Source organism: Vidua macroura, chromosome 9 (assembly GCF_024509145.1).
Source record: "Vidua macroura isolate BioBank_ID:100142 chromosome 9, ASM2450914v1, whole genome shotgun sequence".
Lineage (NCBI taxonomy): Eukaryota > Metazoa > Chordata > Aves > Passeriformes > Viduidae > Vidua > Vidua macroura.
In genome coordinates, this window is record NC_071579.1 from 22,335,587 (window position 1) to 22,361,399 (window position 25,813).

A 25,813-nucleotide genomic window follows, 5' to 3' on the forward strand; every position below is an offset into this window, starting at 1 on the left:
TTGTGAAGTACTTGTAATAGTATAGTGATCAGCACCATAGAAAAGCCCATGAGGAAATTATTAATTTTGTCTTCAGAGCTGGATTTGAATAGTAAGCAATAAACAAGGCCTCAGGCTGCATAATGCAAAGAAGAAAACAAAATGTGGAATATCTGCTCTTTGATTAAGCGCTGTCTGTCCTGTGTATTGAACAAAGCAGGGGACTTACAGAAAAGATAGTCTGTGACTCTGCAGTCAAGGGTGCAGCACAGTGCACGTATATAAGACAGCTGAATTAATTTTGCACAGGCAGTATTAGTTTTCTAATTTTTCAGGATCTGAACTTTGCAGGCCTAGCAGTTTTCTGATGCAGTCTTTTGCTGTGCATTACATGTGTAAGTGGCAGAAGCCTCCAGCAACCTTAACCACAAGTAGATGGACTGTCAAGGGGAAAGAGTAAGGGGTTTCTTACCCACTTCTCCTCCTCAGGGGGAGTAACCCCAGCTCAGCAGCGTGACTTTGTGTGTACATCACCATCCCTAGCCCTTTGATGTTCCACATCTGCCCTGACAATGTTGCATTGATAAATTTCTGTGTGAAATGTATTTCATCTCTCCTTCTTCATTTTGAACTAGAATTTCTCTTCCAAACTTGATGTTCATTTTTATTCATTGGAAAAAGAGATCTTTAAACATTTGAGAGTCATTCTTAGCAGTGCAATTGGATTTTTGTGCGTTATATCCTTTTTCATTAACTTGTGGCTATGAAGTTTGCCATTTTTACTCTGAACATTCCATTAAATCTGTTACCATTCTTTGTGGTTTAAACAAAGCTCTGCCTGCAGCACAGCAGCAGGTGAGATACAGGGGCACTGACAGAAGGAAAAGACACAGCAAATGTCACTTTTCCCCTAAACATCAGCATCAGCTGTAATTCACATCCAGTGTCTGTAGAGAGTGTGAGTTGCTGTCCAGACCAATAATTAGGCCAAAGAACATGGCTTGGTTCCCTCACAGCCCATTGAGATACATGACTCAGGAGGACAGTCACAGCCAGGCTGTCTCAACCCTAACATTTACCATGTCAGCTTCCCAGGACTCAGGATGCTTCCAAAGTTGAGATCCTAGTGGAGGTTCTTGCAGTGAGGTTCTGCAGACAGATGCTCCAGCAATGCCTAAATGGATAATATTTGCCTCTGGCTCCTTAGTACCACCAGATACAAATCAAACCCAGTTACCTTCTCCTCCCTTCCCTTCACCCCTGCCGCGTGCTGCAGCCAGGAAGGTGACAGTGTAAGGTGGTGTCATGCTGTCAGCAGTAGTGATGGCACTTTGTTTGTCCCCAGCTGCTGGAGGCCATAAGCCAGGGGAGTCAGAGCAGGCGGCAGCGACGCCAGGCAGACAGACTCAAGCCCTACATTGCTGCTCAAGTGGATGTGCTGCCTGAGACCTTCACCCTGGGTGATGAGAAGAACTACAAAGGTTTCTACAACAAGCCTCTGTCTCAAGACCTGAGCTATCGCTGCTTCGTGCTGGCCTCGCTGGAGGATGGGGACACGGTAAGGAGTTTCTGGGGGGCACAGCCTGTCCTAGCAGAGCTGAGCTGAGCTCAGTGCAGGCAGGGTGAGCAATTGCTGCAAGGCAGGATGACAGTGTTTTCTGTGAAGGGAGGAGGGAGGCTGCATCGCTGGCCTGAACGAGCGGAGGCAGCCGTGGGAATTGACTTGATAAATGGTGTTTGTGGAGGGAAATGGCACCGTGCGTTCCACATAACAGATGAGTGCGGAGGACAGTGTCAACACATGTTCTGCATAAGCTCAGTTCTGGCTTGCAGGGCTGTGCTCAGAACCTTGGCACATGGTTGGGATGGGTTCTCATTCTGCTTTGGTTCAATTAAGTGTCTGTAGAAAACAGTCCACAAAATCCTACCCTGCACAGCAACTGCTGAGATTCTGCAGTGAACAGGATGCTCCCCCTGCAAACCTGCCCCCACAGGCGCTTCTCTGCCCAAAATTTCACTTTTGAGGTGTGGCATTTGGAGAAGCAAACCCGTCTCCCATCACAATGGATTATCAGCAGGGCAAAGGTGCACACTTCCCTGCTGCGTGGGGATTCCTGCTCCTGCATGTCTCCCTGCTGGAAGTCTGGGCATGGGAGAGGCTGATGCCATAAGCAAGGAGCAGCACTGCAAGACCTGGACATCAATGTCCATCTGTGAACACAGGGCAGGCGTGGTGGTGGCAGCAGTAGCAGCAGCCAGTGTGTAAATAATGGAAATGATAGAGATGCACCAAATCCTTTGGTTGGATTTCAAGCTGTGGCTTCCTTCCTCAGCCTCATTTGCTTGTAATGGCTCATTAGGGCTGGTTAGGTTCTTCATTACTCATCCAGCTCACATGTTCTTGTGGCAAGATGTGCACATCAGTGAGGAAAAAAGAGTCACAGATTAACAACGTAAGGCAGAGGCCTTGAGATGACTACCCTGACAATCCCTTTCAAGAAGAGGTGAACTTAACTAGTTGATCCCAACTATAATCATCATCTTCTCACTAGCACAGACCTCTAGTAAGCCATCAGCCAGCAGTAGCACTCCTACAAACCTCCTATATACCCTGCTCCTACAGACCACCTTTCTGCATCCCCTGGTACATCACATCCACTTTCATTTGGAGCATGAGGCACTCTGTCCTCATGTGATAGTGCACATGAGGCTGTGCACTATCTCCCCCACCCAGCTCCTCTGAAATTGTTTGCTCTCTAGTGTCAGCAGGAGAGCATAACATTGCCTTTCTTCAAAGGCAGACAGAATGTGGTAGAAACACTGTCTCTGGGAGCAGGAGCACCTGCACCTCGCAGTCTGCCTTTGGAAATGCCACTGAGATAACAGTCCTTCTGATCTCTTCTGCATCTGACTTCCCTTGGAAGGCAATGCCTCCAGAGCGTGTCTGAAAAAATATGAATCTTTGCCCCTTACACAAAGCTTTGGAGATGGTGCCCCTTCCCTCCCCCACCACTGATGCACCTTGACCTTCCTGGGGAGTCGCAGGCAAAGCCTTTTTGCTCCCTCACAGAGTAGCCACTTGCCCAAGAAAGGGGAGTCACAGGCTTTCTCGTCTGTGCCATGCTCAGAGCTGTAGCTGACTCCCTCCTCTGTTGTTTGCACTGGACACAGGGGTGTAGGAACAGTCTGATGGGTTGCAGTGGTCCTGTCCTCTAAGAACAGCATTAAACCAGGAGCTGGCAGCTATTTCAGTTATTGAAACGGGGTCTTGTAGAGCTGAAAGGTTTCACAAAGTGGCAACCACACCCCATGCTTCTTTCCCAGACAGTGGCACCTCTGCTGATAAATCTGAGGAGAGCAGCTAGGATGCTGAACTAGTGCGTGCTGCCAGAAGGATGTCCCAGATAAGAGCATTTTCAGTACCCCATGCATGTTTGAAACCAGCCTGGCTGGGATCAAGGGCACCTGTGAGAGTAAATAAAGATGTGCATTTGTGTGACACCAGCAGGCTTGATTTTTCCCTTTCTTCTCCTCACATTCGTGAAGACATGAAGTGCACGTTTAAACTCCAACCTTAAAGCAGGAGATTTATAGATTCACAGGCGCCTCTTCTGTGACCGAAACTTTCTATGGCAGGAGCAGAGCTTTCTAACTCCTTAGTGCCTGGCAGCAGGTGCTGCTCAAAAGCCACAGGCACGGAACTGATACAACTCTGACCCTCTCTAATAGGTAGAAAGGATTTGTTTTTGCAGCATTTAACCCTTCTGACCCAGCAGCGCTGTGCTGTGAAGATGCAACACAGCTCCATAAGCCTTAGAAACAGCAGCAGAATGCCAGGTGCAGTGTCATTTTTCTGCAGGAAGGGTTTGGGTCTCTGCTGATTCCATCTAGCTAGTGGGGCTAGAAAGCTGTCCCTTCAGGTTATAAATCACTGGGCTGCCACGTTGCAGAAAGGAAAGGAACCTGTAAGAATGAGCCTCTTTCTAAGGTCTGTTTATCAAAGACATCAGGTAGAAAATGTTCCTGTCATTTCATTCCTTTAAGAAAACCCGCCTCGCCCAGCAGGGGTTTTCCTAATATAACTCTATCCTGAAGAGATGTGTTGATGTCAGCACAGCAGGTATTGTAAACCACTTAGGAATCATCAGCCAGCCTCATTGTGCAATTGTTTGGGATTCAAAAGCTTATGATTTGGATCCAAGAGAGTCCAGGGCTGGCAAGGGGCTCTTAGCTGGGCTTCTTGAGTTTTGCACCTCCGGGTCAGATTTGTCAGCCATGAAGTTGCTGGCATTGAAACTGTTTCACAGGAGCAGAGTTGCTGGCACCCGGAATGGATCAGGCCAGACAGAAACTGTTGCCACAGCTTGACCTCCACCGATGCCAAGGGAGGGAGTATCTCATGGGATGTTACTGGGGTTTGAGAAGTGTGACCATTCTCTGCTAGCCAGAAGCAAGGGGAAACCTCAGCATTTCAGGGACGTCGCTGTTGCTTTAGCATAATGGATGCTTGCTTTTCTCTCCCTCTCCTGCCTGTGCTGTTCAGAAGAGATATGCAGCCAGCCCCTACTCGGATGAGATTGTGATGGAAGTGGCATCGGCGAAGCAGCAGGATGAACCAGAGATGCTGTGGGTGATGGGACCCGTCCTGGCTGTGATATTAATCATCATCATTGTCATTGCCATACTTCTCTTCAAAAGGTGAGATCCAGTCTGGGACATGGCAGTTATGGCATGAGCACTAGAAGCACTGGCACCTTCAGGGCCTTCCTTGTAACCTTTAGGTACAAGGTACTCTGACAGACAGTCCTTGGTGGTCATGGGGAGGAGGAAGGTCTCTACCTGGCACAGCAGAAGGCTGCTTTGTAAGAGAGCAGAAGGGCTGGGTATGCAGAAGGTAGTTAACATCAGCCCCAGGACACAGCTGCTGTGGATTCTGGAAGCATTTGAACAGTGGGACAGAAGAGAGCAGCTTTGTCCCTAAAGCCAGTCTGACTGCTCTCTCATCACAACTTGGATTGGCAGCTTGGGAACTTCCCTAGTACTGCTTTTCTATAGAAATTGCCTGCTTGATCTGTGCGATCTGCCCCCCCTCCTGTGAATTTTGACTGAAGAACATGACCTTGGTGGTGAGAACAGGGCATGGATGTGCCAGGCTGAAATCATAGTGGAGCTCTCTTCTTAGGGCCTCTCAGTCCTGACTACTGGATCAGAACTGCCCTCACACTGTGCTCCCTGTGGGAGCAGACACCTCCTTTTGCCTCTCAGAGCAGTCCTGCTCCAGTTGTAACTGTAGCGTGTGATGATTGTTAGTCCTCTGGAGGAGCCATGGGTTGCATTTGCATGTGTTCCTGTAGCCTGTTCAATTACAATAGGTCATTCTCTATCAGCTGAGCTCTGAGGTTCTGCTCCTCCTGGGCTCTCTATTTACATATGTCTCTCTAGCTGGGGAAGGGAGCTGCCTTTGTTGTCCGATTAAATGGAGTTCTGCTGTGCATGTGCAGTCAGTGCCTTTCTGTGTCAGTGATCATCTCCTTTCTTCTGTTCCTGCTTTTCCCTGGATCTAGTAAGCAAGAAAGGTATGAATCCATTTCATCTTTTTGTTTTCCTAAAATTTCAAGTCTATTTCCCTTTCTAAAAACCAAGCTTGAAGCTATTAAGGGGCATCTTTGTTTTTGGGTGTGTGGAGCATGCCAGCCTTAGGAGTTTACAAAGACTTTGTTTCCTCAAAGGTATCAGCCTCCTAGCAGTTGTCAGCCTCTCACAGCTCTCAGGGAGAATTTCCAACATAAAGACTTCCCAGACTGCTTTTGCAATTAAATTAAAAATCAAAAAAAAAAAAACCAACAATAACAGCAGTTATAGGGGTTCCTTTGTTTTCTCAGCCACTTCAGACTGAGAGCTGTTCCCTCAAAAATGCAGGCCCATTCCTGCAGTCTCTAATGAGGAAGCTTTGAGGGAATACTGGGCAACTGTAAGAAACAACATGTTTGCTGGTCTTTAATGAGAGAAGATGGCCCCAGAGGGGATTTCTATACCAGGGCCCCATAGAAGATATTCCCACCTTGCCTTAGCTTTGCCTTGTCCCAGAGTTGTGTGGGTGGAGCACCAGGAAGCACTAGCCTGCAGTGCCCAGACCTGACATACATGTCCCTGCTGCATCCTCACCTCTGGGGGAGCAGTGTATCCTCTTCCAGCACCACCCATGTGCTCAGAGTGATGCTGTGCTTTTGGCTGTCCAGCCTCTCTGTGGAGGCCTTTTCTCCCAAAGGTATCCGTGTGTAATATTTACAATGGCAAGTCTGTAATGGGAATGAATTGAAGCTGAGCAGCAGTGGATAGCTTGGAGTCTGGAGGATGGTTTAGGAGTTGCCCTGACTGGGCTAATGAGACAGAGATAAAGTTTAATTATGTGCTGTGCCCATTCCCCAAAAAAGATGGCCCAGTTTGCTTGAGGACTGGTACACAGCAGCACATTGCACATCCTGCTGTGCTCCTGATAGGGGGTTTATTTGTTGGCTGTGTATTCTCCATTCTTTCTGTCAATGCTCTCAGTCCTTCAGCTCCTTTTTCTTGGTCCAGGCAGCTGGAAGGCTTATGAGATGTTGAGATGCCTCAGAGTAGTGTAAGACTCACAAGCTGGTTCACTCCATTGAACAGCTCCAGTGTTTGCTGCAGCCTCAGGCTGCAGATGGAGCTCACAGGCTGGGCCACAAAAGGAACACACGCAGGTTTCACTCATGATTTATGCACTATGTTTTCTCTAAGTACCTCTCATTAGTGGCAGCCCAGCATGCCCAGCCTCTGATGGAAGTGAAAGTGCCCTGTGCCTGTGAGAGCATTTGGGATCGTGCATGGTTCAGGGTCATTACTATCCAGGGATGCAGCTGCCTTTGTGCAGAACCTGGCAGCCCTTCAGTGTGCTTCCAGGGGCCTCACAAGGAGGACCAAAGCAGAGACTGATTGTTGCCATTTGCAGGCTGGTAAATGTGCTAGCATTTGTGTACAGCAGCAGTGCTACAGCTCCCTCTCTTCCAGGAAACATCAGGTCAACAGAGGGGTTCAGGCAAAATCCATTTGGGGACTGTAGCCAAAAGACAAAGTCTCTGTGTATTTCTGCATGCTCAGTCTGTTGGCCAAGTGCCAGGGTCAGCACAGGCTCAGAAGAGAGAACTGCTGTGCTGCTCCTGCCCATCACCTTTCTCCAGCCCTTGGGTATACCCACCATATTTGTAATCTAGAGCTAGAAGTGGGACCTGGAGATTCTCTAGAAACTCTTCTTGCAGAATTATATTTTCTTTAATATTCATTTGTCCACTTTTTGATTGGATCTGTCCCTGCTTTGCCTGTGAATTCCAGCAAGAGCCTGAGGTGGTGGCATCGCTTTAGGCATAAATATAGCATGAAGAGACAACATTGTATTTTATTGTTCCATTAATACACGCCTTGGGTGCCTTCAACCATTCAAGACATGTATTAATGGCCCAATAAAACACACCCTGAAGAGCCTTTACACTATTATATTACAGCATTCTATATTTAAATATTTCTAATACTTGAAAAAAAATTTTATTATATCCTTCCACTATAGGAAATAGTTCCTAGAGACGGTAAGAGGAAACAGCATCTTGTATCTATCTGCATTTTCTCTAATAAATACTCTGCAGAATACCACATTTCAAAACTGCCTCACTAATCAAACATCTGACATTGCTTATATATAATCTTTCCTGTTTCATAGATGGGAAATTGGAGGTACGGAAGATTATATGACTTACCCGGAGCCCCAGGAGCCTGGGATGCTCTTGGCTGTCTGGGACACAGGGACCCAGACTCCTTCCTAGGGTGATTCATGCCAGTCTCTGCCAGAACTCACCTGCTTGTCTCTGCCCTCTCTGTCCACAGGAAAAGGGCACATTCCCCCTCTTCCAAGGATGAGCACTCCATCGGCCTGAAGGACTCACTCTTGGCCCACTCATCTGACCCAGTGGAGATGAGGCGGCTCAACTATCAGACTCCAGGTAAGGAGCAGCTCATCCTCTTGAATCCTGCTTCCTCTGGTTCCCCTTATCCATGCCCCATGCCAGAGGCAGAGTTGCAGTCCTTCCCACCCTCCAGGAAATCCACACCTTCTCAGTCACAGTGACACAGAGTGGGCTTTAGACCAAGGATGTCCAAGTATCTGCTCTCTGGGTTGCAAATCCTTCTCCCTGGCCCTGTCACTGCAGGCCCCTGAGGCTGAGGAACCTGGATGGGGCTGACCTCTGTTGTGTGGTGTGTGTCAGACATGGTGTGAAGCTCATTACAGTTGTCCTGAGCTGGGAGGAGCCTCCATGCAGTCGGGAGTGTTCACACCTGGGATGTTCCCAGGTGCTGAATTGGCTTCACCCTGGCTGAGCTTCAGTGCTGAGCACAACTGGTGCATCTGGACTGCATCTGGGACAGTCAGGAGGTACATAGAGCTCTTACACTGCTGAAGGTGTCCCAGTACCTTCATTCTGGGATCTTTGGTGTGCTGACTCTCCTGCTCTGCTCACCTAAGGGTCAAGAGAAGAGCTACCTGCAGACTACAGTGCTCTGCAGACAGTACTGTGACCCACTGAAGGACTCTGCTGATCATGGTGGTCTCAGTGCAGAGGATGATAGTTCAGTAAAAGCCATTCTCTGCATGCTGCTTTCACTGGCCTGGGATGCCTCAGGCTGTAGCTTTGCCAGCTCGTGGAGGCAACTGTACTTCACACTGCAGAAAGGTCTTGTGCTGCTGCTTTGTGTCTGCACGTCTCTGATGGCACCGAAAGCACAGTCCCTGTCATTGTAGTGATCAGAGACAGCCTCGCCCTGACTCATTCAGAGCCTTTCAGAGAGTCCAAGTCGTAGATGAACTGAGGGAGCACTTGGGCTTTTGTGATGGAGGGAGCAGTTCAGCAGCAAATGAGGCACATACAGCTCTCTTCTAACTTGCAGCTCCTCTAACCTACTTTCCTTTTCCTCCTGCTGCTCATTCATCTACGAGCTTTCATCTAACAGGAGAGTTTTGAAGGGGCCATTTCCTGATGTAAAACTGCTCTGTCTGGCGGGGGGGGGCAAGAACAGCCTTTCCTGTTGCCACTCAGAGCAGTCTGGCTCACACCTGGGGTGAGCTACACCGGCACATCATTTTCTGTGCCAGGGCAGCTGTCAGGGGTCTGTAGTTAGTGCTTCTCCTAGGCAGAACCAGGGCAGATCTCACGTGTGGGCAGCAGCAGGCTGGTAGTTGCCAGCAGAGCTGGCACATTAATTGGTCACAGCACAGCACAGGATGGTGTCACAGCACGGGAGGAAAATGCTGTGGGGAGCAAGGAAGGCACGTGTGCCAGAGATAGAACATCTCAACAGGCAGATCACCGGGAGCAGCACTAGGGAGGGGGTCACACCCAGTCAGCAACAGCATGCAGCTTCTTGAGGAGGAGCACGGTGTTAAACAGGGCTCCTCCAGGACAGCTGTGTGTGGGGACAGGCCTCTGTGACATGTCTCCATGTGGGCACAAAAGCCATCTTTGCTGTCTGCTTGTGGTTTGCATTGCATGAAGAATTGTGACAAGTCAGGCTTGCATCTGCTTTCATCTTTAGAGAGGTCAGGGTGTTTGCAACAAGGATGTCCCTTGCCAGACCTGTAGCAAGGTTCAAGAGCTGCCATCAGAGAGACAGGGAGCCAGGAAATTTTCTTTTTCTGTCTGTGAGTGAGGATAAGCCAAAGATGCTGCTCCTTTGGTAAGTTTGCAGAGCTCTCTGGAGAGACAAAACCAAGCCAGAGTGCACAGTTCACTTGAGACAGCAGCAGCACCCTGGAATACTGCCAGACAACGCTCCCCTACCAAGAGGCAGCACTCTGTCCTCCTCCCCTTCTCCCCACTGCATCCCTTGTGAGTCTCTGAGGGGTGGAAGCGGGTGTTATGCAGCTTGAAGTGACTGTTCCACTCCTGACGAGCTTGTCCTCATTAATGAGGCGCATGAAATCCACCAAGCCCAGTGGGCCCAAGCTGTTGCCCCTGTCACCTGATGGAGGTCGAGGCAGTGCTGTGAGGATGCACTGACAAGAGGTGCTGGCCACCAGCCCTGATAGTTGGTCTCCCTGCTGGAGCTTGCTGAGTAGGGAAAACTTGTTTAATGCATAATTAATTGGTCTACTGTTATTAAATATTAAGCTTTTTCATTTTTGTGGTTTTCACTTCAGACAAGGGTTATTCCCCACTGTTGGCCTCTCTGTACTAATGTACTGCCATACCAAGTCACTGAGAGGATACAGGACTGGGCAGTGTCCCAATACACCATGAAAGGAGACTGAGTTGTGCTGCTGATGAGCTGTGAGCGAGCTGGAGGCTCAGGGGCACTGAGCAGAGGTGGCTGGGGCTGAGTGCAGTCCCCCTGGCCACTCAGTAGCACAGATCCCCCTGTACCTGCCATCTACTGGCCCTTGCAGGCTTCCCTGGGGCATGGGAGTGGGGCTAGTGGTGTGCAGTGAGAAATGGAGCTCTCAGTGTCACATGAAGGCCTGTGGACTCACTCTCCTGCAAGTAGCTCCAGCTTCACATGTTTGCCAGTGTCGGGACAGCACAGGCCAGAGCCACCAGCCTGCTGTGTAAGAGCCAGTTGCAGAGCAGCCCCAGGGCCAGGCAGTTGGTCCTATGCTGGAGGGAAGCTCCCGGTGCTGTGGTATATGGTGCTTTCCTTTTCATGTTCATCTCGTTGTCTTTCCATCTCTGAACCTCTGCAATGATGACTAAAGGCTAATGGGATTTCTGTTCTTGCCCCATTTCTTTTCTTTGCAGGTGCCAGTGTCCCCTGTTGCCCGAATATCTCAAGTTAGTTTTAACTCCTGTTTTTATCTTTCGATACCTTTTGCTTTTTCTTTCCCTTTCTCTCTCATATCTGTATTTTTTGTTTCAATGTCATGAAGATCACCTTCACTCACAGCAGACTGTAAAATGGCAGTGATTCACTTTCTGACGCGATGTGTGGGGCCAGGCTCGGTACTGCTCGCACGGCACTAGAGCAGCTCACCGCAGGACAGTGCAGAAGGGAAGGTCCTGAGTGACAGGCTGCCAGGAGGCCTCTGCAGCAGCCCTTTCCCTGCTCTCCAGCCTCCTACCCCCTCAGAGTGGTAGGCCAGGCTCTTGTCATGGTGTCAGGCCTGCAGCTGGTCCTGTGTGGGGCTGATAACCTTGGCCGTTCTGGAGGGAGTGACCAGCTAAAAACCCCAAATGGGCAAATTGAAGGAGACTCTTCAGTGGTTGAACACACTCTCTTCCTACCTCGGGCAAACTGGTTTCCCTAGTCTGGGTCACCTCTGTCACAGACTTAGGCAGAACACACAATGATCTCTGGACTGCTTCTGATTCTGTGGGTACCAGAATCTCAGGCACAAAGGAGGCACTTACTGCCCTAGCAGCTCGGATGGAGTACCAGCCTGCAGATAAAAGTGCCCCCTTACCACTTGTCTTCTGAGCTTCAAGTTAATCCTCAACCAACCATAAAAGCATGGCCACCCTGCTCTGGGATGTCCAGGCATCTCTGTATGCACACAGGAACGGGAGAAGTATGTAGGATAAATACTTCCCCTGGAAGCAGAGCCAAGGGCTTTGCCATGTGTGTCCCTGCAGGCATTGTGAGACCTCTGAGCTCTTCTAGCCTCATGGTGAGCTCACTGTCCTCTTGCAAGAGCAATTGGAAGAACTTGTGGAAGTCCTGGCAGTGTGTACAAATCTCCGTCTTGCCCTGCACTGTCAGTGGCTCTTTTTCTAGGTTCACCATAATGGGATTCCAACCACCTCTTTTTCCCTGCCTGCTCTTGCAGCTCTTTTGTTGCTGCAACACTTCTCTGGCTGGCAAAACACAAGTTTGGAGAGACCACCTTGTGTTTCTCAGCAGAGATGAGGGTCTGCAGCTCTGCTGTGGTCCATGGCTCTAATGCATTTCAAACATAAGTGTGTTGGAAGAAGCACATACTGTGGCTGTGTTCCAGTCTCTCTGTCCTTCCTGCCCCACACTTCTGTCTTGGTCCCACATTGTTCTCATCATTCAATTGCTCATGAGTGACAGCTCTGCAAAGGCTGCTCCTTAGCTACAGCCTCAGAGTTCTGGCACGAGTGAGGAAATTGTGCCAAAACCAGCATCATCTCTGTCCCTTTGAGGGCTTGCTCAGCCACCTCGGGGATCCTGATGAGTGAAGTGGCAAAAAGGACCATCTGCAGGAGGACCTCGCCACAAGGCAGAATAGGGGTATTTCCTTCTCCACCTGTCTATGTGTTCTCAGGCCATCTGTGGATAGCTGTGCACTGCCGAGCGATGGCAGGATGAGTGTGTGTTGGATTGGGTCTTGCCTGTGTGCAGTGATGTCAGATGTTTTATGCAGAGGTCTGAGGTGTAACTCTTCCGTGTTATCACCTTGTGACTTGTCACCACCGTGTAAAATGTGTGTACCCAGCCTGGAGACTGCTCCATCACCTCAGTGGCCCATCACTGCCATCTGTGGCAGTGTTCAGCCTCCTGAGCAATTGAGAAGCTTCTGGCTGTGCTCCAGCCTGTCTCCCTGGGTGTGAGTCAACAACTTCAGTCTATTAATAATCATCATTACCCATGTGGGGTTTCTGGGAAACCCATAGAGCAGCCAATGGAGTCACAAGCCTTGGGATTTGGATGATGTGTTTCACAATCACGTTCCTGCCAGTTCAACATCTCAGCATCAGAGAAGGAGGTTGTGATGGTTAAGCTCTGAGTTCCAGGGCTTCAGGAGGGCTCCTCCTAATCCCACATGCATACCCCCACAGTACCTGTCCTCTGTGTGAGATCTGTGGGATCCCTTCCTCTGGGCCTTTCTGCTGAGCAGGGCTTTAGCTGTGCCCAGGATGAGCCATAATGTTGCATCCCTGGTTTAGCCAGGACAAGATTTCTGCTATGGCTTGAGCTGCATCCCAGCTCACAGCAGCCTCCCAGAACGTGCTGGAGGGCACATCACTGCCCATGGTGCCTTGCATGAGCCATCCCAGAGGAGCTGGATTTTGAGCCCTGGAGCAAGCTCTGCTTCTGGAGCATCACTGGAGTTATGTAGCTGTGGACAGAGCTGCTCCTCAGCTCTCAGAATGGTGTTCAATGTCCTACCAGGGGATCAGCCATTCTTCTGTGGGGCCCTTCTCATCCTTCTCTAATGCCCCCAGGACTGTGACAGCATCTGCCTACCCAAAAAGCTGTGCACATGCACTGCAGAGGTTTCACTGCGGGTCTGGCAGAGTTTCTTTGTGGCTAATGCTATTGTTAGGGGTAAGCAAGAAGATCAGCCTAAGCCCTTGGCAGTGAGAGCACCAGTGTGTTCAACTTTAGGCCAAGCGGGAGCCCGGGAAGCACAGTGACAGCAGTGACAGCGTATCCTCGGCCTGTTCCTGCCAGGGGCTGGCCGAGCCCCTGCCCGCTGCGTGGCCTGCTCCGTGTGCCCGTGGCTGTACTGTCCGAGCATGCTCACCCGGTCATGCCCATTCTGCACATCACCTTTGTGTTCTGTTCACCGCCCCGCGCTCCGGGAGTGTGTGCCGCATGCCGTCAGCTTCCGTCCATCCCGCCCGGCGCTTCCCATAGTCACGCGTGTCCGCCCTGCACCCACCTCCTGGGTTTGCTGTGCACATGCTCTCGCTGAGCCTTCCTCGGCCATGCAGAGCCGTAACCGTTCTCCTCTCCCTCCTCCCTCCTTGTCTCGCTTGCAGGCATGCGTGACCACCCCCCCATCCCCGTGACCGACCTCGCTGACAACATCGACCGGCTCAAGGCCAACGATGGGCTGAAGTTCTCCCAGGAGTACGAGGTGAGCCTGAGAGCGGGACGGGCAGCAGGGTAGAGTGGTGCTGGCCAGGACCCCGGCAGAGAGGGCCTGGTGAAAGCTGAGCTGTGCCTCCCCTGCAGCAATGCTGCATGGTCAGTCCCCACGCCAGCCCTGGGAGCCTGCCAGCTCTCCCTGCCAACCCCACAGTGCTGGGAGCTCACCTTGAGCAGTTGAAGCATGGCTGGTACAGGGAGAAGGCCTTGCAGGAGAATGCACAGCAGCCTGCCATGCTGCCACCATGGTTATTGTCTTAGGAGTGAATGGGAGCTCATGTCTGCCTACCTGGACTGTCACTGATTACTTTGTTCTGCTCTGTGAGGGCTGCACTCCATCCAGGTTGGCTGATGTATTTCAGTCCACAGTATCCTGTGCACATTCACTTCCATCTGTGTTCAAAGCTTTGCTCTCTGTGCCGTCCTCTGATGCCAACAAACGTGTTGTGAGTTTTCATTCCTGCTTTCCCTCTAATCTCCCACTGGACTCTGCTGGCATTTAGCCTGTGTTATTCAGCATCAGTGCCCATAGAAACTCTGCCAACGTCCCACTGCCCTGGAGCAGTCCAAGCTCCCCTCCCTGCATAAAGCTCTCTGCCTGTGACCTGCAGTCATGAGCTGCAAATTTGCCTGCACTTCTGGATCATGCTCCCACCGTTATCCGTGTCTCTGGTGCAGCCTCATGGTAGGTACTGTCAGCATCCACCACGATGCTGCCTTTGCTGACACACACACAGGCATGTCCTGGCTGTTTGGTGACCCCCTCTACTGCACCTCTCTCAGCCCAACTCCCTCCAGCCCCGTCCTCCCCGAGAACAACTTGCCAAAGGGAGGGAATTTGGAGGGAAAGGGGCTGACCTACTTGAGGGCTGCCTCACTTTTTTTGGCACTCTCCAGGCTGCATGATTAGGTTGCAACTGTTTAAAATTGGGAAAAGTTCCTCTGCAGCCATGAGAGCGGGAATGGCAGGATGATGTTTTGCTGTGCTTATATGCAGAGCCCTCTTGAGCTGTAGGGGACTTGTAAATAAAACCCCCACTAGTATTAAAAAGGGAATAAATTTGGGAAGTGTTCTTTGCATGTGTTATCACTTCTGTTTGAATTGTTATCTGCCTGTGCCTGTGGCCACCCCTTCCTGCACCGTACCTACAGTGATTTATGAGATGAGATCAGAGCATTTGCCCACAAGGTAGGATTATATATGCCAGGAAAGGGAAAGCAGATCTCTATGTTGAGAAGTTAAGGGATGAATTCCAGCTAGTTCAAAGGGTGTGCTGTGTGTATCTGAGGAAGGCACGGAGTTCTTTTTTTGCTTTGGGATGCGAGGTGGAGGGTCTTGGCATCCCTCTGCATTTGCTGTCTGAACCAGAGAGATGAGCTACAGCATTACGTTGTGACTTGGGAAATGTTAAAGGAATAATGTGCTTCCCTTGCAGTTACCTGTGTGCTCATGTATGTCCTGCCAGTGGAGCCAAAGTGTGCAGTCATACCTGTCTGCCTTGGGCTTTTTGCTACCAGTTCAACTGAAATGTTAAGCAGGGCTGTCCACTCTGCTACAGGCAGGCTGTGGCTCTGCTGCACGGTGGGGATTCAACAAGATCCAGTCTCTGCACTCCCATCCTCACACTAGGCCTGTGCTCATTAGAGCCTGCAGCATAATACTGAGCTGTGGGAACTGTTTTTGAAAAAATGAGCATTAAATAAATTCTCTTAGCTGCTTTCATGTGCCTCTCTCTCCTCATTTCTCTTTCTTTAGAATATCATGGCTGGTTGAGAGCACCAATCAGTTGTACTTCTCATGTTGAAGCAGCTATTAAGTAGCTGATTGTTGCACATAATTTTTTTCCCCTGGATTCTGCTGTGTTTGACTCCTCATCATCAGAAAATTGCTGAACGTGACAGGCTTGTACAGTGTTTGACACTAGGATGGACCCAAAAGTAGAAGGGGTTGCACCTTGTTGGTATGTGGGGATCAATGCAATCATCTCCCATTTGAAATGCCAGTGAGAAGAATCCTGGGCTGAGTTTGAAGAGAACAGCAGCTGCCTGTGCAGGACTGCTGCAGCAGTGGGTCTGCTCTCATCCTGGTCCCTGTATGTGTGGGTTTGGCAGGGCAGCAGCTCCCTTTGATAGGAGAGCTGCAGGGCAGGATAGGCATGGCCTGTGCTGCTGACTAAGGAAATCTGCAGAGTGGATGTGGGAACAGCAGAGCTGGGAGGGGAGCAGGCTGAGTGGCCCCTGTGGGAGCCTGAGAGACAGGAACTACACCTCAGTACATGCTTGCATTTGCAGTAAGCATTGGTACAGTCGAAGTGTTCACCCTGGGACTCTGTGAGCCCCAGACCTTAAGCAGTGGTGACCCAGTGCTTTGAGAAGTGAAGGCCTGAGCCTTTTTCCCATGGCATAATGGTGCTGCCAGAATGGGCATAGCACAGCTGAGCAGGGAGACACAAGGGAGGAAGGCATGGCAGGTGAGTCCCCAAGGCCCATTTGCTGTTTGATTGTGCTTTGAAGTAGTTGCATTTTAAGTGTTTTTGTAGAGCAGCCTGTCAGCCTAACATCTCTGTGGGGTGCAGGGCTGTTTATAGATGGCTCACATTCCAGGAGCAGTGGCACCACAGGCAGAGAGCAAATATTTAACAGCACTTTTAACCATTGAGGCCAGCTGGCCTAGAGCCATCAGTCTGGCACTTGCCTTGGCTGTGCAAGCAATAGCAGGGTAACCTAGACACAGGTGACATGAAACAAGACCTGTCAGCAGCATCTCCCCACATGCCTGGGAAGGGGGCAGGAAGGCTGGCAGAGATTTCTCACAGCCGTCTGACCTCTATTCCCACAGGTGAGAGAACAAATAATATTGCTCACACCAGTTTGCCAGCCTGCATGGCCGTGCAGCCCATGTGACAAAGCCAGCACAGAGCAAGCTGTGGGCTGGCTGCAGTGAGCAGGCTCACGAGCTGTGGGTTAGCCCTCACTCCCGGCACCTGGGAGCCATCCCAGCTGTAGCTCCTGGTGCCTCTGGTGCGGCAGGAGAGGCTGAAGTACAGCTGCTGGGAGCTGAGCCGTCTGCAGGCACAGTTCACTGCTGCCATCTGCTCTGGCACGGGGCAGAGCACAGCCCCACCACGCTGTACAGGCAGGCAGCAAGCCGGGAGCAGGGCACAAGGGTCTGGCAGCTGCTTCTGGCCTGGCTGCGCCAGGAAAGTATTTCATTTTTAGTGTACAGTGAAAGCTACAGCGAATTTACAGTGTGGGATTAATGGAATTAGATAAGTAGAATAAAGGCTGAGCCCCCTGAGTGTGGATGTGCAGATGGTGGCAGGCACTGTCGCTGTGTTGGAGCTCCTCCTGTGGGCACCTTCCCGTGCTGCAGCCTGTGCTCCCGGAGCGGGATCCTGCCCACGGGCGGTGCAGGAGTACCTGCCCTGGGACAAACCGGTCGGCACGCACCACATCTCACACTCTTGCTGTGGGATCCAGCACGCTGAGCATTGCTGTCCCCTTTTGTGCAGTTAGCAAACACAGGACAGCACCGGTTCCAGCTCTCTTGTAGTGCTCTAGATCCTGCATCGCTTTCCCAGGAGAAGACTTTTTCCTTATTCCTTTCCAAACTGCAACTTGTGGCTACTGCCTCTCATGTCCAGCCCATCCAGCATGTCCATCTAGTGTATGGCCCCCAGGAGCAGAGCAGGTGATGAGAGCCTGGCAGTGTGGCACTGCCTGGCACGTTAGTTCTTAGTAATGTTTAGATTGTGTGAGATTTCACTGTGCTCCTGCTTCCTGTGTGGTAGGGAGGCTGCAGACCTTTCCTCACAGTTTTCTATAGAGAGAAACACTGGTGGTTTGCCCAAACCCTGTCTTCACTTCCATTTCCCATAGAGCCCCTGAGGACACTGCACCTCCTGTGCCTGCAGCCCTGGCAAGGCAGGTTAGGCAGTGGGAGAGGTGCTTGGGTCCCTGGGGCCAGTGAGCCCAGGAGGTGCTGGGCCCAGGAGCAGGGAGCCTTGGTTTAATGGCTTGCCTGGGTTTAATGGCTCATTGGGAAGCCGCCTGGCAGGCACACGGCGCTCACGTTCCGGTAATAAGAATAATAAGGCTGAAGTGCTGCCAGCAATTGATTCAGAGGCACATTATGTCCTCATTTGAGGCGTGGTGCAGATTGACAGTGGTCAGTGCTCCTGCTAATGTGGTTGATTTCACAGAAGGACAGGAAGCACTCACTGCCTGAGCATCTTCCTGTCCCCATGCCCTTGTGCAGCTCCCTGAGCTGCTGTGCTGCCCCAGGGCACTGCCTGCCTGGGATCTCCACACCTGCCAGCAGCAGAGGCAGCAGCAGCAGGGCCTCACAGCATGCAGAGGCATTTTGGAACTGCACTAAGGAAGGGGAGCAGCAAGCCCGAGGTGGATTGTATCTGAGAGTCAAACTGGCACTCAGGGATGTTTTCAAGGCATTTGTAAAGTGCTCTAGAGTCTGTTGAGGAAAGAGCCTTTTTCCAATCCCTTTTCAATGGTCTGACTCTGTCTTTATGGCAGTAGCAGCAGGGATCCCTGAACTGCTTTGGTGAAATTGTTCCTTGCACTTCCATGCTGGGAAGGAGGAGTTTTACTAATTGGGCTTTTTCTTAATTTGCACTTGCTGTCTTACAGCATCTCCCTGTCACTTTAAAGCAAAGCAAAAGTCATGGTGCTTTTAAGTTTCCTCCTGGCTCATTTCTTTCCAATTTCCCAGCCCTTCTGCTTTCTAGGAAGAGTGTATTTGTTGGGACCGTTACTCTGATCAAGTTTTGGGATGAAGCAGTGATTCCCATGAGCCCCCCTGAAAGGAACAGGAGCAGACTCCTGGTGCTAGGGCAGTTGTGGAGCAAGGTGGGGAGACGAGGCAGTGCTGCTGCACACAGGGGCTGCAGAGCATTGTACAGAGATGGGACAAGACTTGCCAACCACTATTCCATCTAAGGGCTCCTACTCTCTCCAAGCAGCCCATCATTCTCCCATTTATTTACTCATTTGTTTGCCTTAAAGGGGGGAACAGGTGTACATTAATTCATCACCAGAGTTTAAATTAAATCATTTTACTTCTAAATGAGTCACTAATTTGCAGGAGTATTTAATTAGAGCCTCTTTGCACTCAGGTGCTGTAGTAGTTCTGACTTTCTCACCTGTTTGCCCTCTTAAGAGGCTGATGATGATTAGACCATTTCTGCACATACTCATTGCACATCAAAGCTGTTAACCCTAATGGCAACACCTTGATGCTCCCCCTCCGTTCTGGGGGCTCTTGGCAGCCTTGTTCTCCCCCAGGAAATAACCCTTTCCTCTGCTGTGGCAGGACACAGACTTGCTGTGCAAAGCACTCCGCATCCCACAGCTGGGTCAGCCCCGCAGCCTTTTGGCAGTGATTTGCAGCATAGATTGAGCATGAACAACTGCACTGAGCTCTGCTTGCCTCTGCTGCAGGGGTAGGGCTCACTCCAGCACCGACCTGTGCCCATTGACAGTGTTTACAGAGTGCAGTTACACCTGGTGCTTTCTTGGGTTGCTTCTTCACAGCAAGAAGATGCTTACTGGCTCATACTTTCAGAGCCAGTCTCAGCACCACCACCAGCTAGTGAAGTCTCTTCATGGGCTGTCTGTGCAGACTAAGGCCACCTTTCTGAAAAATAGGTGTTATTTATGTTTCTAATAGGCACTGATGAGTCCATATTTTCCTCATTAGTTTGACTATTTGTGCTTCTCCTTCAGTGTACATATTGATCAGACTGATATCAAAACCCCTCTTACTTATCTCTACTCCAAACCATAAAGTCTTTTCATATTATATTCCTCTTTTTTTTCATGTTTTTGATAGTTTCTGCATTCCCCTTTTGCAGTTCAGGCCCACCATTGGTGGGCAGCAGTATTCCCTGCAACACGGCTGAGAGTGGGGAGCATCTAAAGGTCAGATCCCCTGAGCAGCCTATTCTGAAAGCAAAATACAGGTGCCTGAATGAAATGAAGTGACCCAGAGAGCTGTGAGCTGTGCTGAGATGTCTCTCTGCCTGGGCAGAGGAGTGTGCAAGGCCTGTGGCAGCCAGGCTAGTGGGTTTGCAGCCAAAAGTGGTGCTTGCAGCCTCCACTCCCACCATCCTGGCTGCAGCGCCTCTTGGGCACAGCAGCTGCCTGCTTATTACACTGATAATAGAAAATTGCAGGTTTTCTGTAGGAAATGTCTATTTACATCCTACATTTCCCAAACTACCTATTAGCATCGCTGTGATGTCACATCCTCCTGTTGTTTTCGTCAGCACTGGTCCCTGTACCTGCAGGCAGCCTGGGCCACACCTGGGGAGAGACAAGCTGTCACCTGGCACAGCACTGGCCATGCCCTGCATTGTGCTGCAAAGCCCTCAGGGCTCGTGCAGCAATGCAGGCACTACCTGTGCTCCATACTCAAGCCAGTGCCCGCACCCACTGCGGCTGCTTGGGAAGTGCCTGCTCCACAGCACAGGAGCAGAGGGGACATCGATGGGTGTCACTTTGTGCACAGCTGGTGGTTGGTGGAACTGAGCAGAGGGACCATGAGAGCTGTTCATGTCAGCGCAGTCAGGGAGCTGTGCTTCCTACTTCAGCCTTTTGCTCACAGCTGATCCAGAGCTGACAGACAGGCATTTCACTGCCTGAGAAACCTTCTGACACGGCTCTTCCACGCAATGAACGCGGATGCCTGCAGGGAGCACAGTGTGCAGTGCTTCCCTTGGCCTATTTCCCCAGTGTTTTGTCCATGGACCAGCAAAGTGTCAGAGACCCTGAACTGGAGCAAGATTTTAAGAAGATTTTGATGGGACGGTGTTGTTAATTTTGGGGGGAAGGGGGTTCATGGGATGACTGATTTCTGGTGTAGCTGCTTGCCCCCAGCTTGCCCAGGGCTGCATGTGCAGAGCAAGTGCCTGCATGAGGCAGGTGTCTTACCTGCGTGTCTTGTGTGTCTCTCGGACAACAAGAGCATCCCATCTCAGAGGGGTGCTTTGGGGATGGTCCTTCTTCACCTTGCTTTGTGCATGGACTGAGACGATAGAGAAGGCTTTGGGAAGAGGCTGTCTGTCCATGGAGTGCAGCCCTGGACTGGGTGCACCAGCACATGGCTCGTGGAAGAAGCACTGGGTGTGTGAGGCCAAGTGGGAGTGGGATGTGTGCTTTTCAGGCAGTTGCGTAGTGTGCAGGCCAAGATTTATAACCACATCTCTTCTCCAGGTTTATAGTTTCTTGTCACTCTATTAACTCAAACGAGAGATGTTTACATTGCATAAGTAGCTGGAGCAGTGGATAGTAACCTATTAATTTTCATGACTATTCCCTGGCAAAAGCTTACAGGCTGGCTTGCAGGACACTAATACCAAAAGCTCCTGGGGCACAAGACACCCAGGGCTTGCTATATTTCAAGAGACTGCAGTTCAACAGCTAATAAAACCTCTAGGTCAAGATCTGCACAGTCAGGTCTCTCTGGAATCCTGGCAGAGGACCAAATTTCTGCTGATGGGTAGCTCCAGAGGAAAGGATGAGCATGCAGCCAAGGAGATGAAGGCTTATCTGCAGCAGGCTGCCCCAGTGAAGGACTGCTTTGCCTGCAGATAGTGGGATGCATGTCCCACGGGAAACTAGTTTTTGGTGTGGTCTGGCTTGATTCTACTGCTGTGGACACCCATGGAAGCTGTGTCTGGCCTGGGGAGAGGTGTGCAGGGCAATGCAGATTTCCTGACTGAAACTCGTGTGCTGCAGCACTCCAGTGTGCTGGGACTGCTACCAATTCCCTCCTTCTCTTTCTCTCCACAGTCCATTGATCCTGGGCAGCAGTTCACCTGGGAGAACTCCAACCTGGAAGTGAATAAACCGAAAAACCGCTATGCAAATGTGATAGCCTATGACCACTCACGTGTCATCCTGACTTCCATCGATGGTAAGAGTAACTGGAGTGGGCACCCCATCAAGCAGCTGAAGTTGACTGTAGCAAGGAGACCATCTTTTTCTGTGTTCTAAGCTGAGCAGGGACAAACACCAAGCATCAGCATGATCAAATGTGTGGTTGCTTCTTAGTACTGCCGTCAGCAAACATGTCTATCCTAGCAGCCTCCTCTCCCACTGTCCTCTCTGTGTGACTTCAGCTGCCTTCCTCAGTACATGGTGAAACATGGCACTATTAGTGCAGTTGTCACCCTCTGTCCCAACACAATTGTAGGGCCAGTATCTTTCTCTGAGACTTGTCAATATATGGTCCTAACTCTGTGCCCAGAGCAGCACAGGATGAGGGTTGCTCCTTCACCTGGGACATGAGACTCCATACATCCCTGTCCTCCATGGGAGCATCAGGCCCTGGTGTTCATAGCGTTGACCCCCATGACTCCAAGAGCCAGCCCCACATCCCTGGAGTTTGGGCTAATACATGTTTCTAGTCCTCTTGCACACAGAGGAGCTGGAGCCCAAGCACACCCACTCCCCTTGTTTTATAAACCAGCACCCAGCTCTGCTCACCCAGATTTGAGCCCAGTGATGGAGGATGAGGAAGATACAGCTAATTCAATGTACCCTGCTTGGGGAAGGAACTGGGGCCTGGCTTTGCACATGGGTGGCCCTACAGTCACTAGCATCCTTTTTTGGGAGATGGAAAAGCCTTTTCTAATGGTTATGCACTACTCATCCTCTTCAAGAGGAGGAGGGGGGGCCAAACAGTCCCTCACAGCAAGCCCTGCTAAGCAGCAGCAGCAGCTATGTGAAGGCCTGGCATGTCTGCTCATGGGCAAACCCTTGCAGACAGCTGTGGGGTGAGCACACGGGGGAATCCCTGTTTTCCAGCCTGACTCAGTCTCTGTAAGTAGTGTCTGTGCCTTCCTGGGAACTGTTCCCGAAGCACCCTGCCAGGTCCGTGCCGCCCATGCCAAGGGAGCCAAGCGCTGCACTCCAGCTGCTGCCACTCCCCCAGTGCTGCCAGCACTTTGTGTCTGCTAGAGACTGCTGAGACCTGGAGAATAGAGCTGTAGATTTTTCCCCAGGACAAAAGGACGAGGGGTGACCCCCAGCTTCATTTCCTTTCTCTAATGAAATGCAGATGCTCTCTCCTGGGGAGACAATGAGATTCCTGCTGCTTTCTATCCCTGCAGTCTGAGCAGCCCATGCTGAGCAGGGTTTGGAAGCAGCCTCAGGCCTCTGTTTGCCGAATTTATTTTAGTAACTATGTGTTTGCATTTTAAAGGCCTTACGAAAAATTCCTTTCCTTAAAGTGGTGGAGGCCTTGTGAGGGCTGGAGCAGCCTCTGCCAGCAGGCGGCAGGGGGGGTCTCACACTGAAGGGTTTCAACGGAGGAAGATCTCTGGCTCCTTGAGAATAGTTGTCCCTGCAGGAAGGATAGGAGGACATCCCTGCCTGACATCCCTTGGTAACAGAGACAAGCTAATAAAGGAGCCTCATTTTTAAAAGGTGCTGTAGGACAATAATAAATTGCTGGTGAATTTAAGACAATTATTTCAGTCAGTTGCTTGGGGCCGAATTAGCTCCTTAATATTCCTGCCTGTGAATTTTCCTTTGTGTGCGTGTGGCAGCTGTCTCTCTGCTTTGGTGTTGCCTGCTTGTTGCATTAATGTGGGAGTTACAAAGGGTTCTTCTTTTTTCAGGCACCATCCCTGTCCTTTGCAGGATCCCTGGGAGAGATCCTGACATCACCCCATAAAGGAGACTTGTCAAGAGCCTTGTGAAAATGCCAGCCTCTTCTCCTGCCTGCGGGGCCCAGCAGAGCAGTAGGTACAGGGTTGTGGGCTTACCCCAGTAACTCTTGCCCTCTTCCTCCTCCGCAGGGGTCCCAGGCAGTGATTACATCAATGCCAATTACATTGATGGGTATCGGAAGCAGAACGCCTACATCGCCACGCAGGGACCGCTGCCAGAAACCCTCAGCGACTTCTGGAGGATGGTGTGGGAACAGAGAACAGCAACTATAGTCATGATGACCAGGCTGGAGGAGAAGTCCAGGGTACAGTGTGTGCTTTCTCTATTTTCTGGAGCTGCTGGGGGGAAGAAGGGAGGAATGGGAGCACTTCACAGCATAAGGCATAAGGGCACCCAGGGAGGGGCAGTTCCAGTGATGTGGCTCACTGCTTCATGCAGCCCAGCAGCAAATGCCTTGTAAGCATATCCCTGTGGGGCAAAAGGGTGGCAAAACCTTCTCTTGCTCGCCTGCTCGTTTAGTTCTATTTTGCCTGCATGTCTGCATGTGCACCCATCCTTTCCTGCCCACATCACTCACATCAAAGGGGGAGAGGAAAGCTCTGAGATGAAGAGTGCAGACCACCCCAGAAGCTGAGAAGCTGCAATAGTTGGGTGGGACCGGCAGCATCCAGCAGCCTGACAGGGCCCTGGCATTTCTGGCAATGCAGGGAAATGGCTGACAAGGGTCTCATTGCAATAACAAGACTAATTTGTGCCTTGTCCAATGACAGCATGTATAAATTATCAGCTTACACTGCCAGGATTAGATATTCTGATGTAATAAACGCAAAGCTGCCTGCAGACCATGGGAAGGCATGAGCTGGAGAAGGAGTGGGAGCCTTCACTGCAGATGATACAGTTTTCGTGACAGAAGTTTTTACTCAGCCCCTGAAGCAGGAGTTTGTAAGCAGTGGCCAAGTGCTCCTGTGCCCAGGTGCACCCTTTGGGCAAAGCTTGCCCAAGGATGAGGCAGCTTCTGCCTCTCATGATTCAGTTTGTTCCTAAAAGTAAAATTTTAGTGGTGAGCATTTGTACTAGCAGAATATTTTAGTGTTGCCATGCCAACAGCAGAAGGGGCTTGTGCACTCAAGCTGTGAAGCACTGATTATTTTTAGCCCAATAAGCTCATTCTTGAGCAGAAGAAATGGTCAAGTTTGGGTTTAGTTAAAACTTTTGCCTGATTGCTCTCCCTCCTTTTCAAAGCTTTAGCACCAAAATGCTCACAGGGCTGTCCCAGCCCACCCTGGCTGGGAGGAGGTGGCTGGAACCCCCAGTCATCAATGGCAAAACAGATCTGCTTTCCCTAATGTGCAAAAGACAGGCATTGTTGATGCATTTCCTGGCATCTTCAAATGCCCTACAGCCTGCAGGGTAAAAAGAGCATTCCTTGGAGATGAGCTGTCTCTAGAGATCCAGCCCCTGCTTTGCACTTTGCTTCCTGCTGCAGGGCCCTGCCTGTTCTGTCCAATGGCCACTTCACCCACACAGCCCAAACAGGCAGGGAAATGATTCTGACCTGCCCTGTGGCTCAGGGCTTGGCACACAGGCTAAGCAAGATCAGAAGCTTCTGATCAACTGCACTGTACAGCTAAGGGTTATATGGGGACTTTTTTGTGCCTTCACATTTCAATGATGGAACATATATTTGAAGAACAAGGAAAAGCCCTTCTGGGTTGCCAAATAAATCCATGCCTGGAATCTTGACTCACTTAACTTCTGGGCTTCTTAGTTATGGCAAGGCACTCCAAGGTGCATGTTTCTTGAAGATAACAGGTTTCCTCCGACCCCAGAGGGACTTGTCTTTGCCTGAAATGTCTGTGCTGCTGAGCTGTATGTTATCTCTCCAGCACACCCCATTGTATCATCCTGCAGTATTGGTTTCTGTCCCAAACACAGTGTGTGTGGTCAGGCTTTTAGTGACATTGAATCCTTGTTATGGGCAGGAGGTGACCAGAGCCTTCAGAGACTCTCAGGAAGCCTGCCTGATTGGGCAGACTGCCCAGGGGCTCCAGGCTGACCTGACCAGATCCAGACCCCTGCATTTGCTCCCAGGCACTGCCTGCCTATGTCCTGCTGCCTCTTTGGCACATCCCCAGCACTAATGAGAAGTGGGCAGTTTTTTCTGGCACTATGGGAGAGGCAGGTTGCCAGGAGAGGCAGTGGAGAAACCTGGTCACTCCTGAGTTGAACCAGTGATCCACAGCAAAGACTTCCCTGGATGTGTTTGCTGTACCCTGAAGGTGTCTCAGGGCATTCCCTCACA

The 25,813-nt window shown here is 50.7% G+C and overlaps 1 protein-coding gene across 4 annotated transcripts in view; it reads left to right on the top strand.

Moving 5' to 3' along the window:
• PTPRF (protein tyrosine phosphatase receptor type F) overlaps positions 1-25,813 on the top strand; it is a 375,120-nt gene that overhangs the window by 334,910 nt on the left and 14,397 nt on the right. For 3 of the 4 annotated variants that reach the window (XM_053984684.1, XM_053984685.1, XM_053984686.1), the window contains 6 exons: positions 1,325-1,537; positions 4,523-4,677; positions 7,882-7,997; positions 13,710-13,807; positions 21,628-21,751; positions 23,640-23,815. In XM_053984684.1, the coding sequence (XP_053840659.1) occupies positions 1,325-1,537; positions 4,523-4,677; positions 7,882-7,997; positions 13,710-13,807; positions 21,628-21,751; positions 23,640-23,815 (882 nt within the window). Of the gene's footprint in view, positions 1-1,324; positions 1,538-4,522; positions 4,678-7,881; positions 7,998-10,784; positions 10,818-13,709; positions 13,808-21,627; positions 21,752-23,639; positions 23,816-25,813 lie in introns of all 4 variants that reach the window. The other variant, XM_053984683.1, reaches the window with a different exon arrangement.